The 24,707-nt window shown below is 38.7% G+C and overlaps 1 protein-coding gene and 1 long non-coding RNA gene across 6 annotated transcripts in view; one reads left to right on the plus strand and one right to left on the minus strand.

Annotated features, from left to right (window-relative positions):
- The window catches only part of NTNG1 (netrin G1), a 152,673-nt gene that overhangs the window by 73,443 nt on the left and 54,523 nt on the right, over positions 1-24,707 (plus strand). For all 5 annotated transcript variants that reach the window (XM_065742712.1, XM_065742685.1, XM_065742695.1 and 2 more), the window contains exon 4: positions 22,587-22,759. In XM_065742712.1, the coding sequence (XP_065598784.1) occupies positions 22,587-22,759 (173 nt within the window). The remainder of the gene's footprint in view (positions 1-22,586; positions 22,760-24,707) is intronic.
- On the minus strand, positions 10,773-13,252 carry LOC136052527 (uncharacterized). The gene is made up of 3 exons (XR_010622553.1): positions 13,204-13,252; positions 10,959-11,042; positions 10,773-10,846 (listed from the first exon to the last, which is right to left on the minus strand). It is a non-coding gene; the product is annotated as an uncharacterized LOC136052527 (long non-coding RNA).

Consider the following 24,707-nt stretch of genomic DNA (forward strand, 5'->3'; position numbering starts at 1 on the left):
GAAACTAAGACAGTTAATGTTTCTGCCTTTCCAATTATTTTCCTCTTGTACAGCACTGTAGTAAATGTACTGTACAGTATGTGAAGCTACATATTGAAGTAGAAGACCAAACCTGGTACTAGTTTCAGATGCCATCCTGTAAATCAGGATTAATTTCTGTGATTTCAGTTACTTGTACTTAACTGATAGGTTTTAAATGCATTCATATAGGAGAAGTGAGAGAAAAGAAGTGAAAGAAAGGGAGGAAGAAGGAAGGAAAGAATATGGGAGGACAGAAATGAAGAGGTTGTCAGAGCTTCTATTTAAAAGAAATGGGGGGGAAATACATGAATAATGAATAAAAACATACCTCTCCATCTTTTCATCTTCTGCCATCCTCAGCTAATAAGGCAGGACAGTTCTGCTAATTTCAGGGGAAGACCAGTGACACAGTAACACAGAGACACCTATTAAGAAGACCTCAAAGTTAATAATAAAGGTCAAGGTCAAGTAGCCTGGTTCCTGTGAATTGTTACACAGGGTCTGTGAGATCCCTTCCTACCATTTGCCCTAGTGCCTCTCTGGGATTAGTGTGCCTCAGCAGTACCAGTGATCTGAGCATACAGGGAGTCGTCATGATTCTTACATGGTCGCAGAAGGCAAATGAGTCAGCACCGAAGACCCTCAATAAAACAGATAAAACGTCTTATTAATTAGGCTGAACATCAGGGTAAGTTTTCAACACTACTGTAATTCTGATTTCACTGAAGATAATACTCTTTCTAGAAAAGCAAGAAAGGAGCTACAAAAGAGAAAACAATGCTGCAAATTTGGTCAAAATTGTTCTGCAATACGGTCAAGAAAAAGGAGATTACGGGTTACACTGCAGGTAGAGTTCCCAAGAGAATGTCTGGCTGCTGACACGTGAGGAAAGCATAATGTTAGCTGCAGCCCTTTGCAGGAAAATGGGCTGTGACCTGGTTAGCTTTGTGGAGTATGGTAAAAATGAAAGGATGCTGAGTGGAAGGAGGCATCATGATGACATTAGGAGGGAGCAAGAACTGAAGAACTTCTTGACATACTACCGATTATGTATGAAACCACCTGAAAGCAGTCTTCAAATTTTTACAGTTCACAGAGTTCTTAGAGATTTAGAATCTGTCTGTTAAGTATCTGCTTCCTCATACAGCACATCATGCATGCTTCTAGGAAGCAGCAACAGCAACTAATTCAAAGGAAATATCTCATCGGTATGATTTTTATGTTTGAAATGCAGCCATACTCAGAAGAAACTCTTGCACTTCACTGATGATATTTTGACAACTCTGGGGTGATGACCACTATTTTAACATAAGCCTGAAAACAAACAAAAACAATTCAAGAAAAGGCTAATAATCCATTGCCTCATACTATGAATTAAAGCTGAGCAGGCCTTGGGACATACTACAGATAGTGCCGCACATATGGTATATACACACACGCATATCCCAGTGCTGGAGGGCTTTTTTCTAAAGTTACAGTTTCTCTTTGAACCATTTAGTCTCTCCTCTGAATTTGATGGCTGTGAAGATATCAATAGTTGTCTGCTTCTTCCTTGCAACCCTCCTGGAATTCCTTGCGTTAAGTCCTCGGTTGCTTTCATTTTCACACTTGAATTCATTTCTTTCTTTATGGGAGCTATGCAGTGTCTTTGTTCTCTACCATTCAGTATTCCCACTTTCACCCTATCTAGATATGTGTTAAGCTGTAATATGATACAGTATCTGATACAGTAAGATTTATAAAATACTTTGAAATATACTTAAGAAAGATTGGTAGAGAAGCACAATGACTTGTTATAATTTGTTGTCCCTGCACCATCACTCATAAACAGCCTAACCAGAATACTGGTATAAATGTTAATGATAGCAACTCTGTCTTGATAAGAGAAGGACACCATGGGTCATGTTTAACTACCATCAGTGTTTCTGTGACGTTGCACGTGAAACCTATTTACAATCAAAAAGATAAAATCTGATTACGATAATGATATATACTCGTACTTTGAGATATGCGTCTTCACACTCAACTAATTAGTTGGCACTGACTGTTTTCACTTTGCTCAGTGACATGTGGTATATAAATCATTACAATATGTTAAATGCAAATGGTTGGTAATAGGGTAACCATCTGCTCACTGTTAGAAAGTTTGCAGAGGAATATAGTAAGCTGTACTTCTAATAACGATGCTACGCTCACATCCCCAAAATACCAAATATCTAAAACCAGCTGCCTCTGCTAATGCCAACGTTACTAATATGTCTCTTACCCTTTTCATTTTCAGAAGTAAACTACATATTGTAAGAGGTAATTTTGTTCTTCAGTATGAACTTGACTTCAAGGCTAGAGTCTGCAACAGTAACCTGAACTATGGTTTCTCAAAGCCTGATCTTTTTTTTAGATTGTGTTGAATGCTTTTGAGGAGCCAATAAATAACCAGGCTACCCACTCTTTTGGGGACATCTTTTCTTCCCCAAATATAATTAAACCTTCTTCCTCCTCTAAACCCCTCCTGCCAGGCCCTTTTCCAGGGATGACATGATTTTGTATGTGATAGATTGTTGGCACATTGCTGTCTGGTAATGTATTACTCTAGAGACCATCAAAGAGTGCCTTCCATCTAATAATCTACCATGCCCTACAAGGGCTAAAGATCACCACTGCAAAGAGGGATCAATTATTCTACCACAGACATGTATTATCAGGGGCTGTCACATACTTTCTTAATGAGCATTTCTGGATACCTGAGTGACAGAGTAATGCATTGGAAAATTAGGAGTGGGACAAGAGTGAAGGACTGCCTGCCAAAGTGGAGGCTGTGCCTTCAAGCCAGAGCAGCTCCTTCTTTCCTTACCCATTCAGTCATTTGCTGGTCAGGGTCACTGTCACAGTGCTTGTGTGCTGGCTCCCTCGTAGTAATATATTGCATTATTGCCTATCAGAGAGATTAATATGTTCACATGCTGAATTCCCAAGACACAGCTCTCAGCATTAAAAAAAAAAAAAAGATGAATTAATTCAGCTCCCTCTGTCTGAATGGGAACGTTTGTGCTTTCATCATAGTCGGATGGCAGTGCTGCTATTGCTTCCTTTGGGCAGGAGGGGCTGTTGCCTGTTTGGGGGTTACACCCGGCGTGGTGGTGTCTGATTTAGGATCATGCTCCTGGAAAAGCACCTGCAGGGGAAAAGGATGCAGGAGAGCTCATTAGCCCTGCAGTTCTCAGCCCCTGGATGAATTACGCATTGAGATGCTTGCTCTACAGGGTCTCAGAAACCTGCGGCTTTGTGTAGGTATGCTGTCCTGCAAAGCTATCTGAGTTCAAAAAAACGTTGAAGGGAGACAGCTTTATGCTAACGCATTTTCCTTTGTTGCCTTGCAGAAAAGAGCTGTCTGAACACAAATTTGGTGACTCCATTTTGATTCACAATGAATGCTTGTCTGTTTCAAAATGGGGTGTCTGAACTTCAAAAATATCTATAGACAGAGCTGGTAGGATGAGTAGTACTTTATTATACCTCAAAGGCATGGTGTCAGCACCGGGAATTTGATAAGCTGGGGTCCTGAATTGGATTCCAGCAATGGTCACAAGTTTGAGGAAGCTCTCATTTTAAATTGCAAGCAGATGAAAAACAGGATTCTTTCTCTTTAATTGCATTAGTTTTATTGAACTGAAACATTGCTTCAGTTCCCAGAACACTTTATATATATTTTAATGCAAGTTAGCAGAGACAGAACCGTAGCAGGACTGTTTATTGTTTCTGACTTTTATATTTGTTAAAAATGATGTTACTCATTTTCCCATTCAAATCTCTTGTGCATTAAGAATTTTTAGGTTTGAGGATGCTGTTTACCAAAGTCATTATAAATATATTAATTTTCTCTTCTTTTATTTAGTGATACTTCTACGGAGCTTTTGTCTATAATCGGTTCAGAACAGCCACAGCAACCAGGCAAACATGAACTGGACTCCACAAACCTTCTGGTAGCCCTTTGCACAAAGTGGAACATTAAATTCATGCCCTCAGTAGACAAACTTTAAGTTTTATTTCATGTATGCTGTTAACATTCACTGTGACACAGATCCTGGCAATCAGATGCTTTCCATCTGTTGTTTTCAGAAGAGAGGGAGGGTCATCTGAGAGATTTGAGGTTTTTTAGCCTTGCATACCTCGGGCTGTATTTTTATAGCCTCATCATGTTTTAATTGGCTCTAGATCTTCTCATTGTATTTATTGAACTGTGGGCCAATTTTCCCTTGCTTAGAGACAGGTTTGTAGATTTTGCCATATAAGCACAATCAGGAATTGACTTGAAAAACATTTCAAAACATTATCATCTTCCCCCCAGGCAGAGCACAGCACAGCAGTTCCTTGACCTTCTGTGGGTAGGAACAGGGTGCAGAGATGGCAGGTGGGACAGGGGATAGAGCTGCAGTATGAGAAGGCATCTGTCTGTTTTGTCAGTGACCCACTTTAGGAAGTGCTCTTTCCACACCACTCCAGCTGCTCATTTCTCATCATTTTCACTTCTTTTTGGTGATCATCATTCCTTCAGTCATATTGCACAAGGAGTCACTGCCTATGTGGCTCAAAGGAGGCATGGAAACCTTCATCAGGAAGAGTAAAAATTAGATGTGAGGAGCAGAGGAGAGGGAAAAATATGAACGTCTCAATTTTCAGTGAAAAATAAACCTATTATTCTTTGTCAATGCAGAAAATTGCTTATCATTTAGAGGCTTCATTAAAGACACTGTGCTTATGGAAGCATGCCTTGTTTTCTTTGAAAACTCCTGAAATAATTCTTCCATCAGGACAGCCAAACAGCAAGGAGCCAGTTACATTTTTAATCACTCGTGTCCCATAGGAATTGCAGTCTGCCAACAAGGGCAGCTCCTTTCCCTTTGCAACACAGGAAAAGAATTGAAAGATGGGAAGCTGTGGTTCCAGGATGATTTCTTACAGTTATTAATGAGCTAAAGATCAAAAAACCTGAGTGTTATTAACTGCTAATATTCTGCTACTGAAAATGTTTAACCCAATCCACAGCCTGTCTCCAAAAAGAAAATGGTTTTCATTTCACTTTTCCATTTGATTTTTTCTTTCTTCCGAATTGTGAATGTAGACTAGAGAAGCAGTTGGATGAAGACAAAAGGGAAAAGTAAAATAACTGTACATTTCTCTTACACTGAACATATTTCAAAAGAAAAGGAGTATTGTTGCTGCACGCTCAGACCAGATGGCATTATGTTACCTTCTCATCAGTTAGTCACTGCAGAGGTGACCCACAATGTGGTGATTCTTTCCTAGATTAGTCCTTTCCTGTGAATGGCAGCAATTGCTTTATTTCTGATACATACAAATACCACATTTAAGATACAGTATCTTAAAAGATATCCCTGGACTTTTGGTTTTTGTTTTTGTTTTTTGACAGATACCGAGTCACTGTATAGAGAGATGAAATTCTGCAATCTCTCTTCAATCCAATGGTTACTGTCAGAGAATAGGGCAGGCTTTGGATCTTGTGGTCTGTACGTTTGCTTGTTTGTCTGTTAATGCTTCATAAAATATACATGCTGAAATAGGAGAGAGGCAGCAGAGTGATACCACCAGAATGACAAAGAGTTGTAAGTCAATTCAGAATGTAGGCAAAGGCTATTAACATAGTTCATTGGTTTCCTTACTGAATGGTCCTACCCAGATTTCAACTAACATATGCACAGTTAATGTATAGCTGAAATTCATCCTGTCTGTGAGTTGTGGAGAGATTTATGCTCTTCCTACTCCCAGATAAAATTCTGCAATTTAAAGTGTGCTGAATGTACGCTATAACAGGAGGAAAGCTTTTGCAAATATTGTTGCAATACAAACATAATTAATAGAACATAAAGTCCAGTCTCTCCCTATCCAGGAGCCTCCCAATCATTCATAACTCTTAAAATGTATACTTTTTTATATCCTCATTTACTTACCACGTTAAAAAAATCAGATTTGAAATTTCAGCTGCCATGGGGAGTAGGAGAGGCTTCATCTTGAGAGTCTTGTGGCAGCAGCCAAGAGCACTCGTTCCAGACTAGCAGCTACAAGAGCAGGTGCCAATAAGAACAAGAGGTGTAGGGCTGTTTTGTCAATGTGTTATGGAGTTCTCAATCTACACTGCATTTTGCTCAAGAGGAGCCTGTTACAAACTAACTTTTCTTATTTAAAAACAATAACATAAAATGCTAAGGAAAGGGAAAGGGAGAGGGAGAGGGAGAGGGAGAGGGAGAGGGAGAGGGAGAGGGAGAGGGAGAGGGAGAGGGAGAGGGAGAGGGAGAGGGAAAGGAAAAAATCCTTTACATCTTCAGGGGTAGGCTCAGTACCTTGTAATCCAGATATTATCATGGAAGGGTAACACTGAAACAAAGCACAAGAGTCTTTTCCATAGAAGAAAAAAAAAAAGGAATTAAAATGTTGTATTCTGAAAGATATGTTCAACTTCTGTTACAATAAGTTTGGACAGGTGCCAGAAGCTTGTTCCCTTTGTGATAGTATTATATAGCCACTAAGTGATTTGGCGCAGTTGATTTGCTGTATATCATGACAAAACTGTATGTAGCTTTAAATCCACAAAGTACTGTGCTTTTCCTCTCTTGAGGTTTTCTGTGCAAGATGAAAGCAAAGAACAGCTTTAACAAGATCTGGGTGCCCTCGTGAGTCCAGTGTAATCCTTGCAACCTGGTCACATAGGTCACTAGGAGGAGATAAAAGAGAAGGCGAGGAAAGGCAATGAGCAGTAACAGTAGTGATAGGAGGTCATGGTGGCTGTGGGCACCAGCCCAAATCCCAGTGAAATTGTCTCCTTGCTCCTCCTTTGCGACTCTCAATGTTTGCCAGAGAGAACACCAGCACTGAAATATATCAGACACAAACACTTGCTCCTTCACACCCAGAGGTATTGCTTATGAACATATGACCTAACCATGTAGCCATTATTCTTTTCTTCTTTCTTTTTCTTTGATGTATTTGTATAATTCAAAAGGTTTTGATAATTATGCTAATGTTAATTAAGGAGATAAAGCTCTGTGCAATGAAGGAGTATTTGTTAGGCACTCGCTGGGCACCTTGTCTCTTCGTGTCAGTCAGGTCTTCAGGACAAATCCCTCCTCTTTTCCCTGGATGGCATCTTTCTGTCAGTGTGCAAATAAAACTGAGCAGCAGTCTCCTGCCCATGGTCTGGGGAATGCTTTAAGGCCAGAAACGGGGAATGCTTTAAGGCCAGAAACTGTCACTCACAATCTGACCGTGCCTCAAAGACAATCCTGCCCATCTCTCTACATCTGTTCTTCAGAATATACTGCTGCTTGATGGACAGGTGCTGATGGACAGCCCTGTGTTAATGACAGCTTTGTTTTTCAAATCTAGTTTCTTCCTCTGCCTACATCTGTTAGTTCTCTGCTAATTTTCATAGATATATGCATTTTTTTTTACCATGTGTATATATACGCACGTACATTTTACTTCCAAATTAGCTCACATATTCTATGAGAACAAAACAGCCCATCCATTTCCATTCAAGTTTGAGGCTGAGGAAGCCTGTGTGACATTACAGGGAAAAGAATAAAATTTATATAGGATTTTAAAAGCTGTGTTAGGCAAGATAGAAAAGCAAAGGTTTATTCTTCAGCATAAACATATACTGATTGTTTTTGTCAGCAGTATTTCACAACTGCTTTCCCCTATGACAGGTTTACATTATTCATAACTTACAATCTATTCTGTAAATTTTTAGTTCTAACAGTTTCTTGGTGGAGGTTGCAGAATATGAAGTTAAGTATTGATTTGAAATATCTGAAATGTAAATGAAGTTGTTCAGTTCTTCTATTACATGGAATGTTATAGCCACAGAATCAGAGAATCATAGGAGTTGGAAGAGACCTCTGGAGATCACCTGGTCTAACCCCCTGCTAAAACAGGTTCCCTAGGGTAGCTTGCACAGGAAAGCATCCAGGAGGGTCATTAATATCTCCAGAAAAGGAGACTCCTGAGCCTCTGAGCAACCTGTTCCACTGCTCCATCACCCTCAGAGTAAAGAAGTTTTTCCTCATGTTTGTATGGAACTTTCTACGTTTCAGCTTGTGTCCATTGGCCCCTGTTCTGTCGCTGGGCACTGTTGAAAAGTGCCTGGTGCCATCCACTTGACTTCCACCCCTTAGATACTTACAAGCATTTATAAAATCTTCCCACTGTCTCCTTAAGGCTGAACAGGCCAAGATCTTCCTAGGTGTCACTGAACGGCAGTACAGCCTTCTGGTATGTCAGCCATTTCTCCCAGCTTCACATCATCAGTATACTTGCAGAGGATGCATTCTATCTCTTTACCCAGATCATTGCTGAACAATGAAGATGCTGAACAAAACAGGTCCCAATACCAACTGCTAGTCAAAGGCCTCCAATTAGACTGGGCCACTGATCACAACCCTCTGAGCTGTGCCATTCAGATGGTTCTCAATCCACTTCACTGTCCACTCATCTATCCCACACTTCCTAAGCTTACCTGCAATAATGTTGTGGGAGATAATCAGAATCCTCTATGAAGTCAAGATACACAGCATCCACTGTTCTCCCCTCATCTATCCTCCTGGTCATGACATCACAGATGTTACCAGTTTGGTCAGGTATAATTTCCCCTTAGTGAATCTACTGGATCAAAATAAAAACATGCTTCTGAGCCCTCCATTGATAGTACAGCTTAGCTCTAATCCTTCTTGACATTCTTTGATTTACTTACTATTTGTTAAAACAAACATGAATAATAAAGGTTTCAGTGCACTTGAAGGCCACAAATAATCATTTGTTTACTCTAGTCTGACACTATAGTATAGTCTTCAGGCTGGCTTAAAATTACAGGTCCTTTGTCACTTAAACTTAGGGAATCATATTAAACAGCATCATTAACTGCATTTTACAGAGGAAGACTTGCGTAGTTTCTTGTTCTGTGGCACATGAATTTGTAGCTAGGGCAAGTTCTGAGCTCAGTGGGAGAACTATTTTGCCACTGGAGGAAGAGCAGATAGCACTGCTGGTAGTGCTGTGAGTGGCAGACATACACGTGTCCATACATGTGACCTGTTCAAACATGTATCCTGGTTGCTGCCCCACAGCAGTGCTAGAAGCCCATTCTCTCCTGTTCCTCAGCTGAGGTCTGTGAGCTGCTTTCCAACTGCTCCTGATAAGTGAGTGCCTGGCTCTGGACCTCTGAGAGGACCAGGTTGTCCATTAGGAGCCATATCCATAGAGCATCTATTCTGCTACTGCCTTCACATTTATCTTTGGTAAAAAGCCATTAAATTTGACCCATGGTACTGTCTATCTCAATTTTTCTAGTAGTAAAGAACATATATAGTTTTCTCAACTTTGAATAATTCCACTGACTTTAATAACATAGAATGTTTGTAGAATCCAGCCAATTTAATGTATTCAAGACAACATGAAGTACTGTCTATAATTAAACAATATTCATAGCGTATTTCTGAAAAATAAAACAAGCTTTCAGCTATATACATTTAGCAATTTAAATGCAGTAGGTGAAATAATTCTTTACCAGAAAAGATGCAGTTAGAATTTTATTTCCTGAATAGCTTAAAATTAGTCCCAGCAAATGATTAGACTATGCTGTATTTTTATACTAACAGTGCCAGAGATAGGGTGACCCAATACTTCTTTTTTGCTATCTAAGGTGCCCCTGGGAAGCTAAGTTGCTCTTGGCATACTTCAAGCACAATGCACATACACAAACCACTCATTTCTCATCTAGTTCTTTTCAGCAGCAGAAAGAATAGGTATTTTTGAAGTATAAATTATTCACAAGAGCAACTTCTATTAGGGATGGATAAAAATACTTTCAGAATTCAAGCCACATTAGTAAAAACTTTTTACTAACTTCTTTGCAAACTCAAAAAAGGCACAATTTTACCTTTGGTTCAAAAAATTGTCAAAAAATTCTAAAAAGGAATTTAAAACTTGAAAATAAAACCACACATTTCATTTCATTTGACACAAGTGATTTTTTCCCCATTTTTTTTCAGTTCAACCAGAACTGAAAAATCAATTATTCTCACAGCTCTACTGGCAAATAATTCTTATCATAATAATTCCAGAAGGAATTATACTGCGACAAGGAGCTTATATTGTATGGAATTTGAAAGTAAGAAAATGGAAGCTAGCACAATAAATGAGGAGAAATGCTCTGTTCAGTTTTGTCACTTTTTCAAATTACAACCCAATCAAAGTGAAAATAAGAAGAGAGGAAAAAAGAGAAAGGAAATAGTTTTCTCTGTTTTAAAGTGGATTTGGAGCGTCTATTTTGATAATAAGAAACAGCCACTTTCCAGTTATTGTAGGTGGGGCTAGAGCCCTAATCATTTTGATAATCAACCATAATGTAACTCAAGAAGAAAAAAGAACAAAGACACTTTTTAAATATTTAGTGAGATTCACTTGCTCTGAACAGTTAGTTTTACAGCTTGTTGTTTTGATAGTTTATTCATGAATATCTCAGAACATACTCCACAGAGGAACATAGGTGCTTTGAAAAAGAAGAGGTGTTTTTGAAAAGAATATGGGTGCTTTATTATTAGCCCTAAAGTTAAAGTTCATCAAAATGATTTTTCAGAAAGAGATTAATTAACTCTCCCGTGTAGTAAACCTTTTTATTCTCCTTACCCTTTATGAGAAGCATCAAAATGAGTTTCCATCCGACTACATCAAGAACGAATCTGGGATGATGCAGCTCTTGCACAGTGTATGCCAGGTGCTTTTCTCTTTCTGGCAACACATAGCAACTGCAGCACTGCAAAGGGAGGGATACAATTCAGAGTCCTTAAACTCAACCAACACTTAGCAGTAAGATCAAGGACAACAGACAAAACAGCAAAACTTCAGAGTGGTAGGACTAATTTCACCTATGTACAGTGGGCTCTTCAGAGTGGTTGCAGCAGTGATTCTTGGGGAGTGGTTTCTGTACAGATGAGGAATCAGGTATAAACCTGAAAAGAAAAATATTAAGCTAGTTCTGAGAATCAAGTGTTAGTTTTAGGCTAGGCTGTGTATTTGCAAAACTAGAGTACATATTTATCATTTAAAAATATCTACCGAGTCAAATGCCAAAAGATTCATGTCGGGATTGTTGGGATTCTCAAAAGAGAACAAAATGAATTACACTTCTGCTAAGCAGCAGCTTATCAGAGAAAGGCTAGGGGAGAATGTTCCTCACAAAACCTTGGCATCAGGAGCAGCAGAAAGGCCTTCCCTGTGACTGACCATGGTAGGAACAGGATGGAGCGCTTCACAGTTCTCAGAGTGGCCTCCTTTTTTCTAGTGAGACCTGGCACTCAATAGGACATGAGTGTGATGGGCTCTAACACCCCACCTGTCCCTCCTGCATCCCTGCACATAGGGCTCCTGCCCTGGTTGATGCTGCAGGGTCAGCCAGAGCCCCAGTAGCCCTCACTCCTTGCAGGGGACACCAAGCCAGGGCAGTGGCATTTGGCATCAGCATGATGCTGTGCTGCCCTCCTGAGGATCGGTCTCCTGGAGACCGTACCCACCGCCCCTCCCAGGCACACTGCTCGCTGCACCACAGGCATGCTTGTCTCCCTTGAAGGCAACCAGTTACAGCCCATCTATCACTCTTCTATATATATCATTCTGCAGCACTAACTACCAGGGCCACATTCAAGCTTTTAAATGAGTTCATAGGAGGTCTCTTAAACAGAAATGCTTTAAAATCTTTTGAAAAGAGCAACAGATGTACTGCTTCACAGAACTGGTTTCCCTGGTGTGGAATTCTGCGCACACCATGGATATTTTTATGCTGCTTTTCTCTATTATAGTCCTCAAAAAGTTATTGCAATCAGTATGAAATTAACCTTGCTTGTTTCTCGTATAGCAGAAATGTTGCTTCCTGACAATGGCTTGTGAAAACACTTTAGTCCCTACTGTGACACAAAAGGTGCTGCATCATAAGTCTTTCCTTATGCTGAAGAAAGTAAAGGTATTTCTGCCTCTCATACATCTGTCCAGCATTAATTACTGCTAGAAATTTGTAACAGCTCAATTTGCATAATTCAGCCTAAGAAAATAAAGGGTTTTTCCCCCACTGCAGAGAGTTGAAAAACATTTTTGAATGGTATTGTAAGCATGTCCTCCTGGACAGTAATTTAATGTCCACAATTTTAGACCTCCCACACAACAAATTGTTCCTTTTCAGCAGTACACTGGGAAAAAAAACTTCAGGGTACCAGCTGGCAGCTTATCCTGTGAAATCCTACTTCAAAATAAAGACAGGAAGCTTGGTGCAATTGCTACCAACCTAGAGCAGCTTTCTTGGGATTTCTGCTAAGCAAATGTAAGACCAGTACTAATTAAATTAAAATGAAAGAAAAACAAAAAAAGGTCGTTAACAATGAAGTTAAAAGCATGATACGCAATGCAGTGCTAGTACCTTCAATCTAATGTACAGGTTTGTACCAGAATAAAAGGGAAAGGAGAGAAACAGTGACTCCTAAGAGTCTTTAACTTTTGCTGAGTTGGTTCTGCTATAAAACTTTGTACTGCATCTTTGCTGTACCTTTCATCTGAGGCTTTTCTGTCATTAATATTTTCTGTCATTAATATTCTGTCCTTAATATTTTTGCACCATCAAGCCAACGACAACACAGTACTGGCAAGCAAGGTACTACCAAAACATTCACTAGCATTTTTGGTGCTGCCCGCTGAGCAGTAACTGCTCAGTTGGCAACATGGGAAGAAATCATCATTATTAATCTCCATCTTAGTGAGAGTTTGCTTCCTCTCCCAGAGAGACATGACTGTCCTCAGCTTTGGCTTCCCTCAGGTAGATAATAAAAATTTACACTTTCTGTGATTAAATGCTACAGCAGAATAGATGCACAGAAACAAAATCCATAAAATACTAACATCCTACCTTGTCAACAGTCAAGGCCCCAAAATATATCACACCTGGACTTCTCACCTTCCACAGACTCACAGTTTTCATCTCATGCTCTCAATTGCCATTACTGGGTACTAATTCTAAGAATACAGTGAGTCTAGAATAATATGAATGAAAGCTGGAAATAAATTAGGCCACATTTCAGACAGTTTGAACATAATTTCATTGATTGTAGTGGAACCAGATGGACTTACATCAGCTTAGAATCTCTGTTCATGGGTGAAAATATTTGTGGAACGCACTGCTGGCAAACTCTTGCAGATCTTCTAGCTGCTCACTCTATTGACACATTTCCATGAAACTAATATCTCTGGGGACAAGGAAAAAAAAATGAGTATTTGGAAAGGTTAAGAAAGTTAGTACTCTATAGTAGCTAACAACAGTTCTCTTTTTCAGGCAGATTTGTTTCAGCTTTAACACTTAGACACTTTAATGAGCGGCTTTATACAGACTCAGAAAGAGACATAGGGATATCACTGCTGTTATCCTAGTGATGGCAAATTTTCTTACTGTATTCATGTCAGCAAGATCCTCAAGCACAGTTATGGGTTCTCAGCCTTAGTAAGGTCTTTAGTAGGAGTTCATTAAATAGTATCGCCCTTCCTTCCCTGAATTGAACTGCTTTCTGAAACTTAAGATCTTTTTCTATGCAGCTGTTGACAAGAGATTGTGAAATGGGAGATAGAAAGGGTATTCAGCCATTCCACTTGGCTAGGTGTATCTAACTATCTAATGTTAAATATAGGTATTTCTAGCACAGTAGACAGAAATAACTTGGAATTAACTGTTCTTTTCTTTTGGGTACTAGAATTGTTGGATTATTTTTACACCACGGACTTACAAGACTGAAGTAACGGAACACTTTTGATCTATTCAGTTTTAAGTTTTTTATCTAGAATCAGAAGTTTCAAATGCTTAGCTGCTTGGGTGTTATTAAAACATTTGTTGTCTTTTCATGTTTGAGTTCTGAGCATTGTTGATCTAGCCTGTAAATAGTTTCAGTGACTTTTCAATTGCCTCTTTTCATTTTGAAGGATGCTATCTAGCAAACTAATGTATTTTAGAAACATTTACAATTTATTTGGTGATATGAGGTTAAATATCTTAAGAATTCTTCAGTAGTCTACTGCTTCTCTCTATGAGGAGAATATAGTGATGAGCAGGGAGAGGACTGTTTTTGTTCTAGCTTTTTATTTTTTATCAGTGTAAAAAATTTTTCTGACATGGATGAAAACTAACACTGAAAGCTTCAAAAAATCTCTTCAATTAATGTTTTACCATCGTTGAAACAGAAGCCTCCAGCCTTTGAATCTTTGTAATTTGCTGTTTATTTTTTATTTTAGCTTAATAATTGAACTGGTCAGCTGCTGAAGCAGCACTTTTCTTTTTTTTCCCCATGATAACATCACATAAAGCAAAATCTATTGAATTGTGGTTTCATGAAAGAAGAAAAAAAGACTCTGAGGCCAACACTTTGTATGCTGAATGTAATGCCAGACATAAACCTCTGACAGCAGAGAAATAAAAGAAAATGGCAGTATATTGCCAAATAACTATCTTATTTATAAAATAAAAATACTCTGGGGAAAAAGCAAATGAGAAAGGCAAGATTTTCATCGCAAACCTCACTGCTATGTAAAATCGGTTCAACATACTGGTGTATTAAAACATAATGTGAACTCTTCACGGCATCAGAAAATCATATTTTTTATGCTTAAAAGATGCTACTTGGTATGACATCCAGGGGCTTTTATTGTGTGCACTTCAAGTCTGTGCATAAGATACACCTTTTCAAATCTATAAATTAAAAATGCACTCGATGGTATAATCTGCTTTCCATAGTCCTTTAGAAATACCAATTCTGATTTAGTTTCAGTGCAATTTTGTTCTTCTGCAAGATCACTTGGATTTACAATAATAGCACACTCCAAAACTGATGGCACCAAAGAATACTCTGTGTAAAATTATATGACTCCATCAACTATAAATCTCAAATATTTTTTGATAGCCAGTATGCTCCCTTAACCGTACATACCAGACTGAGTAAACGATCTATGAATGAAATGAAAATATTTTTCCAGTAAGTGCGACTAACATTTCTGTAGATTCAATCTTATGTACTCACCATGGCCCTAAATAAAGTCTCTGTGTTGTACATTATCTGAGTTAAGAAGATTGTGCCAAAGCTAATCAATTGACTCATGTTTTGGCGCAGGCCTTTTTTTCTAGCAGTGAAAATCCCAGGTTTTTGAGGTTAGGGGACTAGCTCCTCAGGGACTATATTTGTAATGATAGCAGAAAATATGCTGTCTTTGATTTTAAGATTGTCATAAGCAACTGGAGAATGCACACACAGCAGGAGACCCCTTGGCTGCCGCTGGAGCAGGGCACAGGCTGTGTCCCTGCAGAAGGGGAGGATCCAGGGCCTGGGTGCACCAGGTACTGCCAGCAGCAGTCCCACTGCAGCTTCCCCAGGCAGGCAGTGTGCAGCTCCCAGACAGCATCCTCTGTTACAGGCTGAGGTGGGGATCCATCCATGGCAAGTGTGTGTTTCTGGTTCCTATTGATTGGCATTGAGCTTGGTAGTAGTTCCCGTTTAAATAATCAGAACTTACAGAAACATTCTCTAGTGTGTGAACACAATAAATACATTAATAGTTAAATGTAGCATTTGCATGCTCTTACTGGTGGGCTAGTTTAGTGCAAACAGTGAGCAATTGAAGGCCCTGCATGTTTTATTTTCTGTATGAGCCTTAGAAAGGCCTCTCTCCTATGGGAAAGGGAATTATGCTGCTCTTTTGGACTTTGTTTTCTTTTTTAATTTCAAGCTCTCCAAGTGTTTGGAAGTAGGCCACTGAGAAAGCAAGGCAAACATGCTTTCTGAGTCTGGGTTTTGCTGTTCCCCACTAGATATATTAAACTCATCTGAGGAAGAATAAGAAGCTATTTTCCCCGATTTTCCATACTGCCTGTGGGAATCTAATTCAATTTCCTCCTAAATTTAGCAGTGAAAATAGCAAAGAATAAAGTTGAAGAGGCTCCTATATATCTCTGGATTCTAAAGTACTAAGGTGCTGTAGGATTACTGAGCACAGGTTAAACTTCTTTTCCAGCCACAAAGCTACTTACAGATTTAAGAAGCTTAAAAACCTGATCCAACATTAGTCCTTGCTTTGCAAATGAAAGAATAGTATATATACCTATACAAAGTTATTTTTGTTATCACAGAATTTTTTTATTCTTTAATATTGCTGTAGCCCCATTCCACAAAGGAATCTTATTTGCAGCAGGAGATTATGAAGTATCAGAAAAATTCAGGGAAAGGGACATGGAAAAAGTCTTTTGACCAAATGCATTTCCAAAAATAAGCAAATGAAAGAAAGGATACACATTTCATCACTCTCACTACAGCACCCACATTTTAGCAGCAGACTACAGAGATTTTATTCATAACTTCCAGAAAAAAAAATGTAGTTCTTTTTTGGGGCTTCTATTCTGTTCAGTACTGTCGACCTGACATATTCATATAGCTCAAATATATATATACAGAATAAAAACCAGAATTGACTTTTCTGCTTCATATGAGCCAGAACATTTCTTCAGCAGACATATTTGCAGCCAGCCACCCAGGCCATTCTCTGATTGCCAACTGCCCGTTCTTATTTCAACCCTTTTAGCTCAGAACTTCCTCAGACTGCTGGTCCCTGCGGTGAGAACTGGTAGCCCAGATTGCAGTAATTATCTGTTACCTCTTTTATATGTGTTCTCATTGTCTGTTCCTCCATCCTCACAGAAATAAATTGGCTAGCAATCATTGTATTCCTTCACAATAGTCCCCTTTATCCTTGTTTACATCATCACAAAATCTGCTTCAATAGTAAAGCTGTGAAGACTTCTGTTAAGCTTTGGAAGTTAGGATAAGGTCTGGCATGCTTTATTTCTATTTTTTATTCTTTGATGTGACATGGAAAAATTCTATGATGTAATTAATAGTAACATTCAGTAGATGCATTAAACTTCAGAGGCTGAGCCTCCATGAGAATATGTTCCACTTATTACAAGAGATTTATAGGGACACGTTTTTTCCTGTTGCTTACATTGTACTTTCAGCAGTACAAGAATTTTGGCACTTATCTGCATGGTTTTACATGTTATGACAAGTTTGTCTCATGAAATGACAGGGAAAATATAAAAACAAAAACAGCCTAAATGTAAATCACAAGAGAAAAATAATGCAGATACAAAGCTGTTTTTTATCCCAAGTATTTCATGATGCATTTTAAAGATGCTTCAATTTTAACTCCCACTTTTTACTTTCTTGATCTCTTTCTCTTTCTGGCTGAGTTATCACTTAAAATGTATTTACAACAGGGAATCTCCATCTTTGTATACATTCCATTAGAAAACTGGATCTCTTGGTGAACCCACCTCAAGGTTGTTAGTAACCTTGAGAGGGATGGCACAGACAACAACATTAACAGCTCTAGTGTCACACTGACCTCAGCCAGGTCCCTTTGGACAGCTGTGACAAGGTGCTGGGAGCAGTTGCCAGCACTGAGGAGATGACTAAGGTGACTTCATTGCTAAAAGTGTTTCCAATTGCGTACTGTAGGCAGTGCCTCCCAGCACTGAAACTGTGCAGAGATGGCACTTCGTGTTGTGTGTGCACCACGTTGTGTGGGCAGCACTATGACAGCAAATCTTGGGCAAGTTCTCCTATGGGTGCAAAGCTACAGCACGTGGAAATGAAGGGTCCGTGCAGAGGGCTTCCAAATTTGTTTTAAGATGGTTTTATAAGCTTTGGCTATGACCTAGAATGATCCAAAAATGTATCTAAGTGAGGAACATATGGCTAGCTGTAAAAAATGTATCAAAGAGCTTCTCTTGTCTCTTTCTCATGAATGATCCCTTCAACAATACCCTCGTGTGACCCCAGTCTGTTGGTTGGCACTCACATGCAACTGAATCAGCACGCTATTAGCAATTACTTGAGTGATATTTACAGCATTATAATGTCACTTGTCTATATGTAAATAGAATCTGTGAGGAACGCAGCGCACCCAGGGCTCCTTCTCCCACTAAAACAGAACTGTTGCTTGAACACGCCAGAATGCTTCCTACACCTTATATAACAGCCAAAAATATCACCTAAATTGCTCTATGACAAAATAATGAGTCTGTCAAAGATGAGTGGTCAGAAAAACAACTTTGTTCTCCTACACAATTAGGGTTTATAGCATAGGACAGCAATATCAATCTCCAGCAATTCAGAATTGGATTTGCACATTGGAGGGAAATGTGTTGTGTGTGCTGTAACCAGGCTGCTGAGCAGGTTGAACTGAAAGATGGGAATCCCCTGACCATAGAAACATTCAGAGAGAGGTTTCCAAGCGGAGGCAAGCGGTTTGCAGACTCGGTGTTCGAATTCACAAGCAGTAAGCAATATCATTTGTAATGAGCATGAACGGTCGCTCAGAATAACACTTTGCCCTTTTGTGCTTCTTTGCCCTTAGATTGTTTGCCAGTAAAGGTTGCTACATACATCCTCTTACATTTGCCATACCTTAACCCGTACTCTCAGAGCTGCTCTAACTTAAAACAGCTCCCTCAATCATCCTTTACCAACACACATTCAAACCCATTTAATTTGCCAGGCATCTGCTACCCACCCACTAATACCCAGTCATTACATTTCTGGGCATGTGTATATCATACCTTTTGAAGCACTTGACTTTTTTTCTGGATTTCAAGAAACCACATTGGTATAAAATGCTGTCATCTAGTGCTTGCTCAGTACACATAATATGGAAGCAGGGTTTTAGGTTTTCAGAACTTATCCATTCTTGTACACGTAGCCAACTCAACCAAAATCTTCCCATGAAATCATCTGCAAGGATTATATGAAATTTTGGATTTAATATGCTTTGCATTCAAAACTAAGTCTTCTGTTACTACTTAAATTCAAAGCAATAACAAATAGGAACTGCCTTTCAAAGCAAGTGTCTCGTAACTTGGGTAATGTTTCTTCCATGAGCAGCTGATGTCCACATCCTTCCTGTGATCTGGTGGGAGCCCATCTGGACTGCCAGATCAGTAGCACTCCTCTGATTCAGTTACCTGAAATAGCTGAACTCCAGGATCTGCTTTGCATTGAACTTACAAATCCATATATATCATCATAACGGTGTTTTTCCTCATAGTCTATCTGGATGTTACTTTTATATAAATGATCTCCTCTCTATAACCTTAAATATTTCTATTTTCCTTACTGCTTACCCCTCAAACAAAAGCAGTTTTTTATTGTACTCTATTCATTTCCCAGCATCGCTGAGTACATTTACCACTTTCATCCACCCTGGAAGTCTGTCCCACAGGTACAAAGGGCATTTCTTTCCTTCATAGCATTCCCTGTGATTTGTCCATACACACCTCTGACAAGGTCCCTGGGACAGACTGACCATTTCCTAGCACAGCCTTCCTGAAAATAAACAAGTAAATAGATCAGTACAAACATCTCTCCATATACAGCACAGAATGTGATATTAGCTTGTTTTCCCCACAGTACCCTCCAAAAGTATGTCCTGTTTGGTCTCCACGGGTGCTGTTGGTCTTTTTTAGTTTTAGTGCTGCCTGTACTTGACCCTCATTCTGGATTCAGTTGTGAATGTGCTATAGAAGTCATGATTAATCTTTGAGGACTACGAAGTGACATCAGCAAAAATTAGTGCAAGAGAGTTGAGAACCAGAGCCTGTGTGGGTCAATACTCTGAGCGGCTTTTTTTGTGCTTTTGCTCCTTTACTTGTTATGTATAGTTAGTGATACAATATCTTCAGTTCAATTTCTTCATATTTCTTTAATCCATAGGGTTTTTTTACACTTGTATAACACTAACAGTTACAATCCAAATGTAACTCTTACACTACCGGTATTCTGAAGTGCCAAGGGTGCTGGCTTTTGCCACACATTGTTTGACTTTTGCCGTTTGCTCTACACAATTAACTAGTTCTCATTAACCTCACATTTGACATTTTTAATAAAATGTATTTTTACACTTTGTCATTAAGTAGTCCTTTAGAAAACCACAGTGACCACGTCTTGCTCCTTACTCTCTTTGAAATTGCCCACAACTAAGTTCAAATTATTCTGAGGACTTTTTTTTAGGATTCTGTAACACTGTCAGCTCTGCTTGTGCTCATCTCTTGAGGTTAGATTTTTACTATCTGTTCTCTATCTCACAACAGTTTTATATCAGTCCTTTATTTTTTCAAGGATTAATTTACTTAGTTTTATAGCCATGTAGACTACAGAACAGCTGCCATGTCATGGTGCCACGGCCCTGAGTTGAGAAATGCTTCTCTAATTCAGAAATTCAGAAAGCTGATATCAAAACAGCCAGTGGTGCCCATCAGCGCTGTCTATGGTCTTTTGTCTGGGAAGTAAAGAATAGGAAGGCAGCAGGGAGAATGCAGCCTACAAAGAGGTTAGGGAATTTGGAACGTGAAAGGCAGTCAGTAGGCATGAGAATTTGTAGGAACTTTTTGCATATGAATATATATATCCACATATATACATACACAAAACATATGCGTGAGGATAAGTGGGACAGGACTGAGATGGAGAAGACCAGAGTCTGCTCAAGGCTTACAATTATGCAAGCAAAATTGAAGAAGGGTCATTTCAATTCCTCAGGAATGAAGTAGAAGTATACCATCTGATATATACACTTTTTTACAAGATTTTCGGACAGAACCACTGTTTGTTTTCAGGTGCTTGTAGAAGAACTATGCACATTGGCACCAATTAGCAGAGGCATCTACATACACCTTACCAGTATTGAGCAGTCTTCAGGGCCATAGGAATCACCACCTTTCCCAGCATCAGCTGGCTTTTTCTTTCCACCTAGATCATTCTGCTGTTTCTAACACTGATGAGTCCCTCCAATAAACCAGAAATCTCCTCCTGCAAAAAAGCCAATCAGTTCCTGTCTTCAGTGCTACGTAGTCTCTCCTCCCTCTTTCTCCTCTGACACCTTCTTGTGTATGCCATCACTGTATATCTTCTGTTTTCATATTCCACTGGGCAGTAAAACAACTCATCACTTTTCCTAATAGCAATTCTATTTACCAAAACTTGGAGCTCTGCATGACGGGCCATATCTCATCCACTGACAGCCAGACAGGTATCCTGCACTCTGCAGTGTCTGCTCTTTGAAAATTTACCTTACAATTGGTGTAGTCTTTAAGCATCAATATTTTGAATGAAGCACACTTTCTTTTGTCAGGCATGTTTGATATATTTTGGCAATTTTAATTTAAACAGTACCAATCCTGTTTTTCTTTAGTGTTTCTAAATTGCAACAGTTTTATCTGTCTCATTTCTAGCACTGAAAAGGATGGTACACCATCTTCTGTGTTATGAATTCTTGTGGATTCTCTCCAGCAGCCACTTATGACAAACTGCAAGTTTGTTTTACCCTGGGGATATATATGTATGTGGCCAGTTGCTTCAGGTCATATTCCTTCCAAATGGAAGTCAGCTTGACAGCTGTTAATTTGCAGTTGGTCATTCCATGTGTTGTTTTGCTCTAATTATTGGTCAGTGTATGGAACAGGTGACAGATACCCACAGGAGGACTCTTTAAATCTCTAGACATACAATCATTATGAAAACAAACATCCAGAGTCATTAAATACTGGCTTTCTCTCCAGCCCCAAAGAGAAACAGATTTTAGCCATTTCCGACATTTATTGGAAAGGGATGGAAAAAAAGTAAAAACACCATACTGTTTATGAAATTAGTTTTCCCATTCTGTAAGAATCCTAGTTTCAGGCAAAGAGAGGAATTAAGTGAAATACAATTGTTCAGGTAACAGATGCTGAATCTGATTTTTGTAATCTTTTTTTTTTTCTCGAGGTTTGTTTAGGTGCAATTTCCTAAATTAAACTTAGGAAACAATATTTCCTCTGACCCTTCAGCTACTATAATTATATCACAGCAAAGCAGGAAAAAATATTTGCTTACTGAGCAAGACAGCACTTGCTGGACAAGAATGGCAAAACACCATTGAACTGAGCTTACATTTCTCAAGGTTCCTTTCTCCCAGAGCGCACTGTTATAGCGGATATTTAATCAAAGTCTGCTTTCTCAGATGTCCATGGCCTACTCAGATCTTAATTTGGGCCAGACTCTCTAAGGACACAAAGAACTTATTTTATCCCTGTGTGTAGCAAGCAACTCTTGATTTTTTGCAGGACTGTAGACCTGACTGAATGAAAATTACAAATAATTTAGATTATGTCAGTGGAGTTACATTAGTGGAAATGAGAAAAGATTCAGCATCTTGGAACCTTGGTGAAATTAGCACTGTTTGTCTTGTTAGATCTCTGTGAGTTGATGATAACATAATCATGCTTTATGAATTTATCAAGCATTATCTTGTGACACTTGCTAAAATGCAGTCACAACACACTGAGAAAAAGTGATTGACATAGGATGTGCTTTACTAAAACATAAGCCAAACTTAAACACAGCTCTAAATAATATCCTACTTCTTTTATTTTTGCATTTTAAAAATAGGTGTAAGTGCAACCTTCACGCTACTGGCTGCAAAGAAGAAAACAAAAGACTCCTTTGTGAATGTGAGCATAACACAACTGGCCCAGACTGTGGAAAATGCAAGAAGAATTACCAGGGCCGACCATGGAGCCCTGGTTCTTATCTGCCTATACCTAAGGGCACTGCTAATATCTGTAAGTAATTCTGTAAAATAAGGATATTTCACTATTAGAGTTATTCCTGTATCACAGTTCTGAAGGGAGATTAATACTGGGAAAAGTTTGTCCTTTTTTTGTGATTCAGTGTTCATTACTTGACAAGGCTAAAAGCACATTAATCATGAGTATGCATCATCTCATCATCTGTGACTCTACATGCTTGTAAATATTTTGCATGAGAACTGCATGCTGGTATCTGTGGACATATTCTTCGATACTGCACAGAGAAAGGGCTAAGGAGCCAAAAAAATTACACCCTTCCCATGAAAAAGCACATGTAGTGGAGGGAAACCAGTGTGAATGTCTGCAGCAGTGCTCCAGCTTTGGCTCCCTCAGTTTTCCACTCATACACCCTTTATTGTCTCTGGATTCAAAACAGCCTCAGCACAGTATGTCAGATGAGGTCATTAATGATTTTTCATCCATTTAAGAAAATTAAAAAAATCTCAGACCAAAGCCTTGCTATTAATAACTTTATCTAAAGGCTGATAAAGGAATTTTGTACCTGACGTCGACCTGTAATCCAGATTCACATTCAATCTTGCTGATCTCTAAGAGGGAAAGTGAGAGCTGCATTTTTATCTCTTCCTATTTCAAACTAATGCATATTGAACTTGCATACTCACTATTTCATATATGTCATTCCAAAACACTTGAATATCATCCAAAGGAAGTTATCGGCAGCTATATTTCCTGGTCCTGGACAGATTAGGTCAAACAGAACATGGTGCTGAAAGAGAGGTTGCAAAGCATCAGTTCTTTTTTTTCATGCATTTATGAAATACACAGTGATTCAAATTCCTCCTGAGTAACAGACTTACATTCCTTTGAAGAAAGGATTAAAGAAGATGAGAATAAATCACCAAACCTTTTGACAGAACTTACTAGCTTCTTTGAAGAAAAAAGTCCAGAGTTTTACTCTGATTAAAAGCAAAACATTTATTTCTAGAATATTAGAATATAACAATTTACTGAAAAGTTATGTAAGAGAAACAAAGCTATGTAATGCGCTGAATAGAAGTTTAAAATCAGGAGAAATGTGCAGTGCTCAGAATGTTATCTAAGACTTCAAAGCAGCAGCTGTAAGGAATCAAGACTCAAAAATGAGTATCACAGGAAGCAGGACCTTATCAAGTTAAATGTGAGAGTAATAGCCCAAGTAACAAACCGTGAAGTGTGGGGGTATGAAATTGTGATAAAATTCCTACTGAGCAGAAAAAATGAACCTTCAAAAAGGAAAGGAAAAACATTCTATAAGAGAATTCACTTTTCCCCATCTTATAAAAAGTGAGCATTGCTCTCAAATTAATACTTTAAAATTTTGTTTGGAAAAAAAAAAGGTGAGATTTACCAGTTTGATTTTATTTATATACGTATTTGTATACGTACGCGTGTGTATGCACATTTACATACCATATATAATATATATATATATACCATATATAAAAAACGTACGTATATCATGCAGTTTCTACTCCAGTAATCATCTGAACTGGGGACAAAGTACATCTGAAAGTAAAAATGGGGATCTTTCTATATACAGCTTGTTATGTCAGTGACATCGTTTTAAATCAGTTGAGAAACAGTGGACGTAGCACACAGTGAAGGGTTGCTGGTGCTTGATGAGACAACTTTCAACATTGAGTTCCATCAGACATACCAATCCATCAAAGTCAAAAACTGTTGCAAATAAAGGGAAGTATTTTCTATTTAATAATATCATCATTATTATTATAAAAGCATTATGAAAATGTAACCTTATTTATGCTGACCAGCGTTCCATCAAACTTCAAATCCTGACTTCAGCAGTGCTCACCAGTAGCAGCTTATAGAAAACTGAAAGTAGGTGAACGTAGAAGGATTTTGTTTGGCTTTCCAGTTCTGAACAGTAAACAGGCTTTCTGCACTGAAGCCTCCTACATGG

The sequence above is a fragment of the Cyrtonyx montezumae genome, unplaced genomic scaffold (genome assembly GCF_038088225.1).
Source record: "Cyrtonyx montezumae isolate F1298 unplaced genomic scaffold, pur_monq_1.0 scaffold_1, whole genome shotgun sequence".
Classification (NCBI taxonomy): Eukaryota; Metazoa; Chordata; class Aves; order Galliformes; family Odontophoridae; genus Cyrtonyx; species Cyrtonyx montezumae.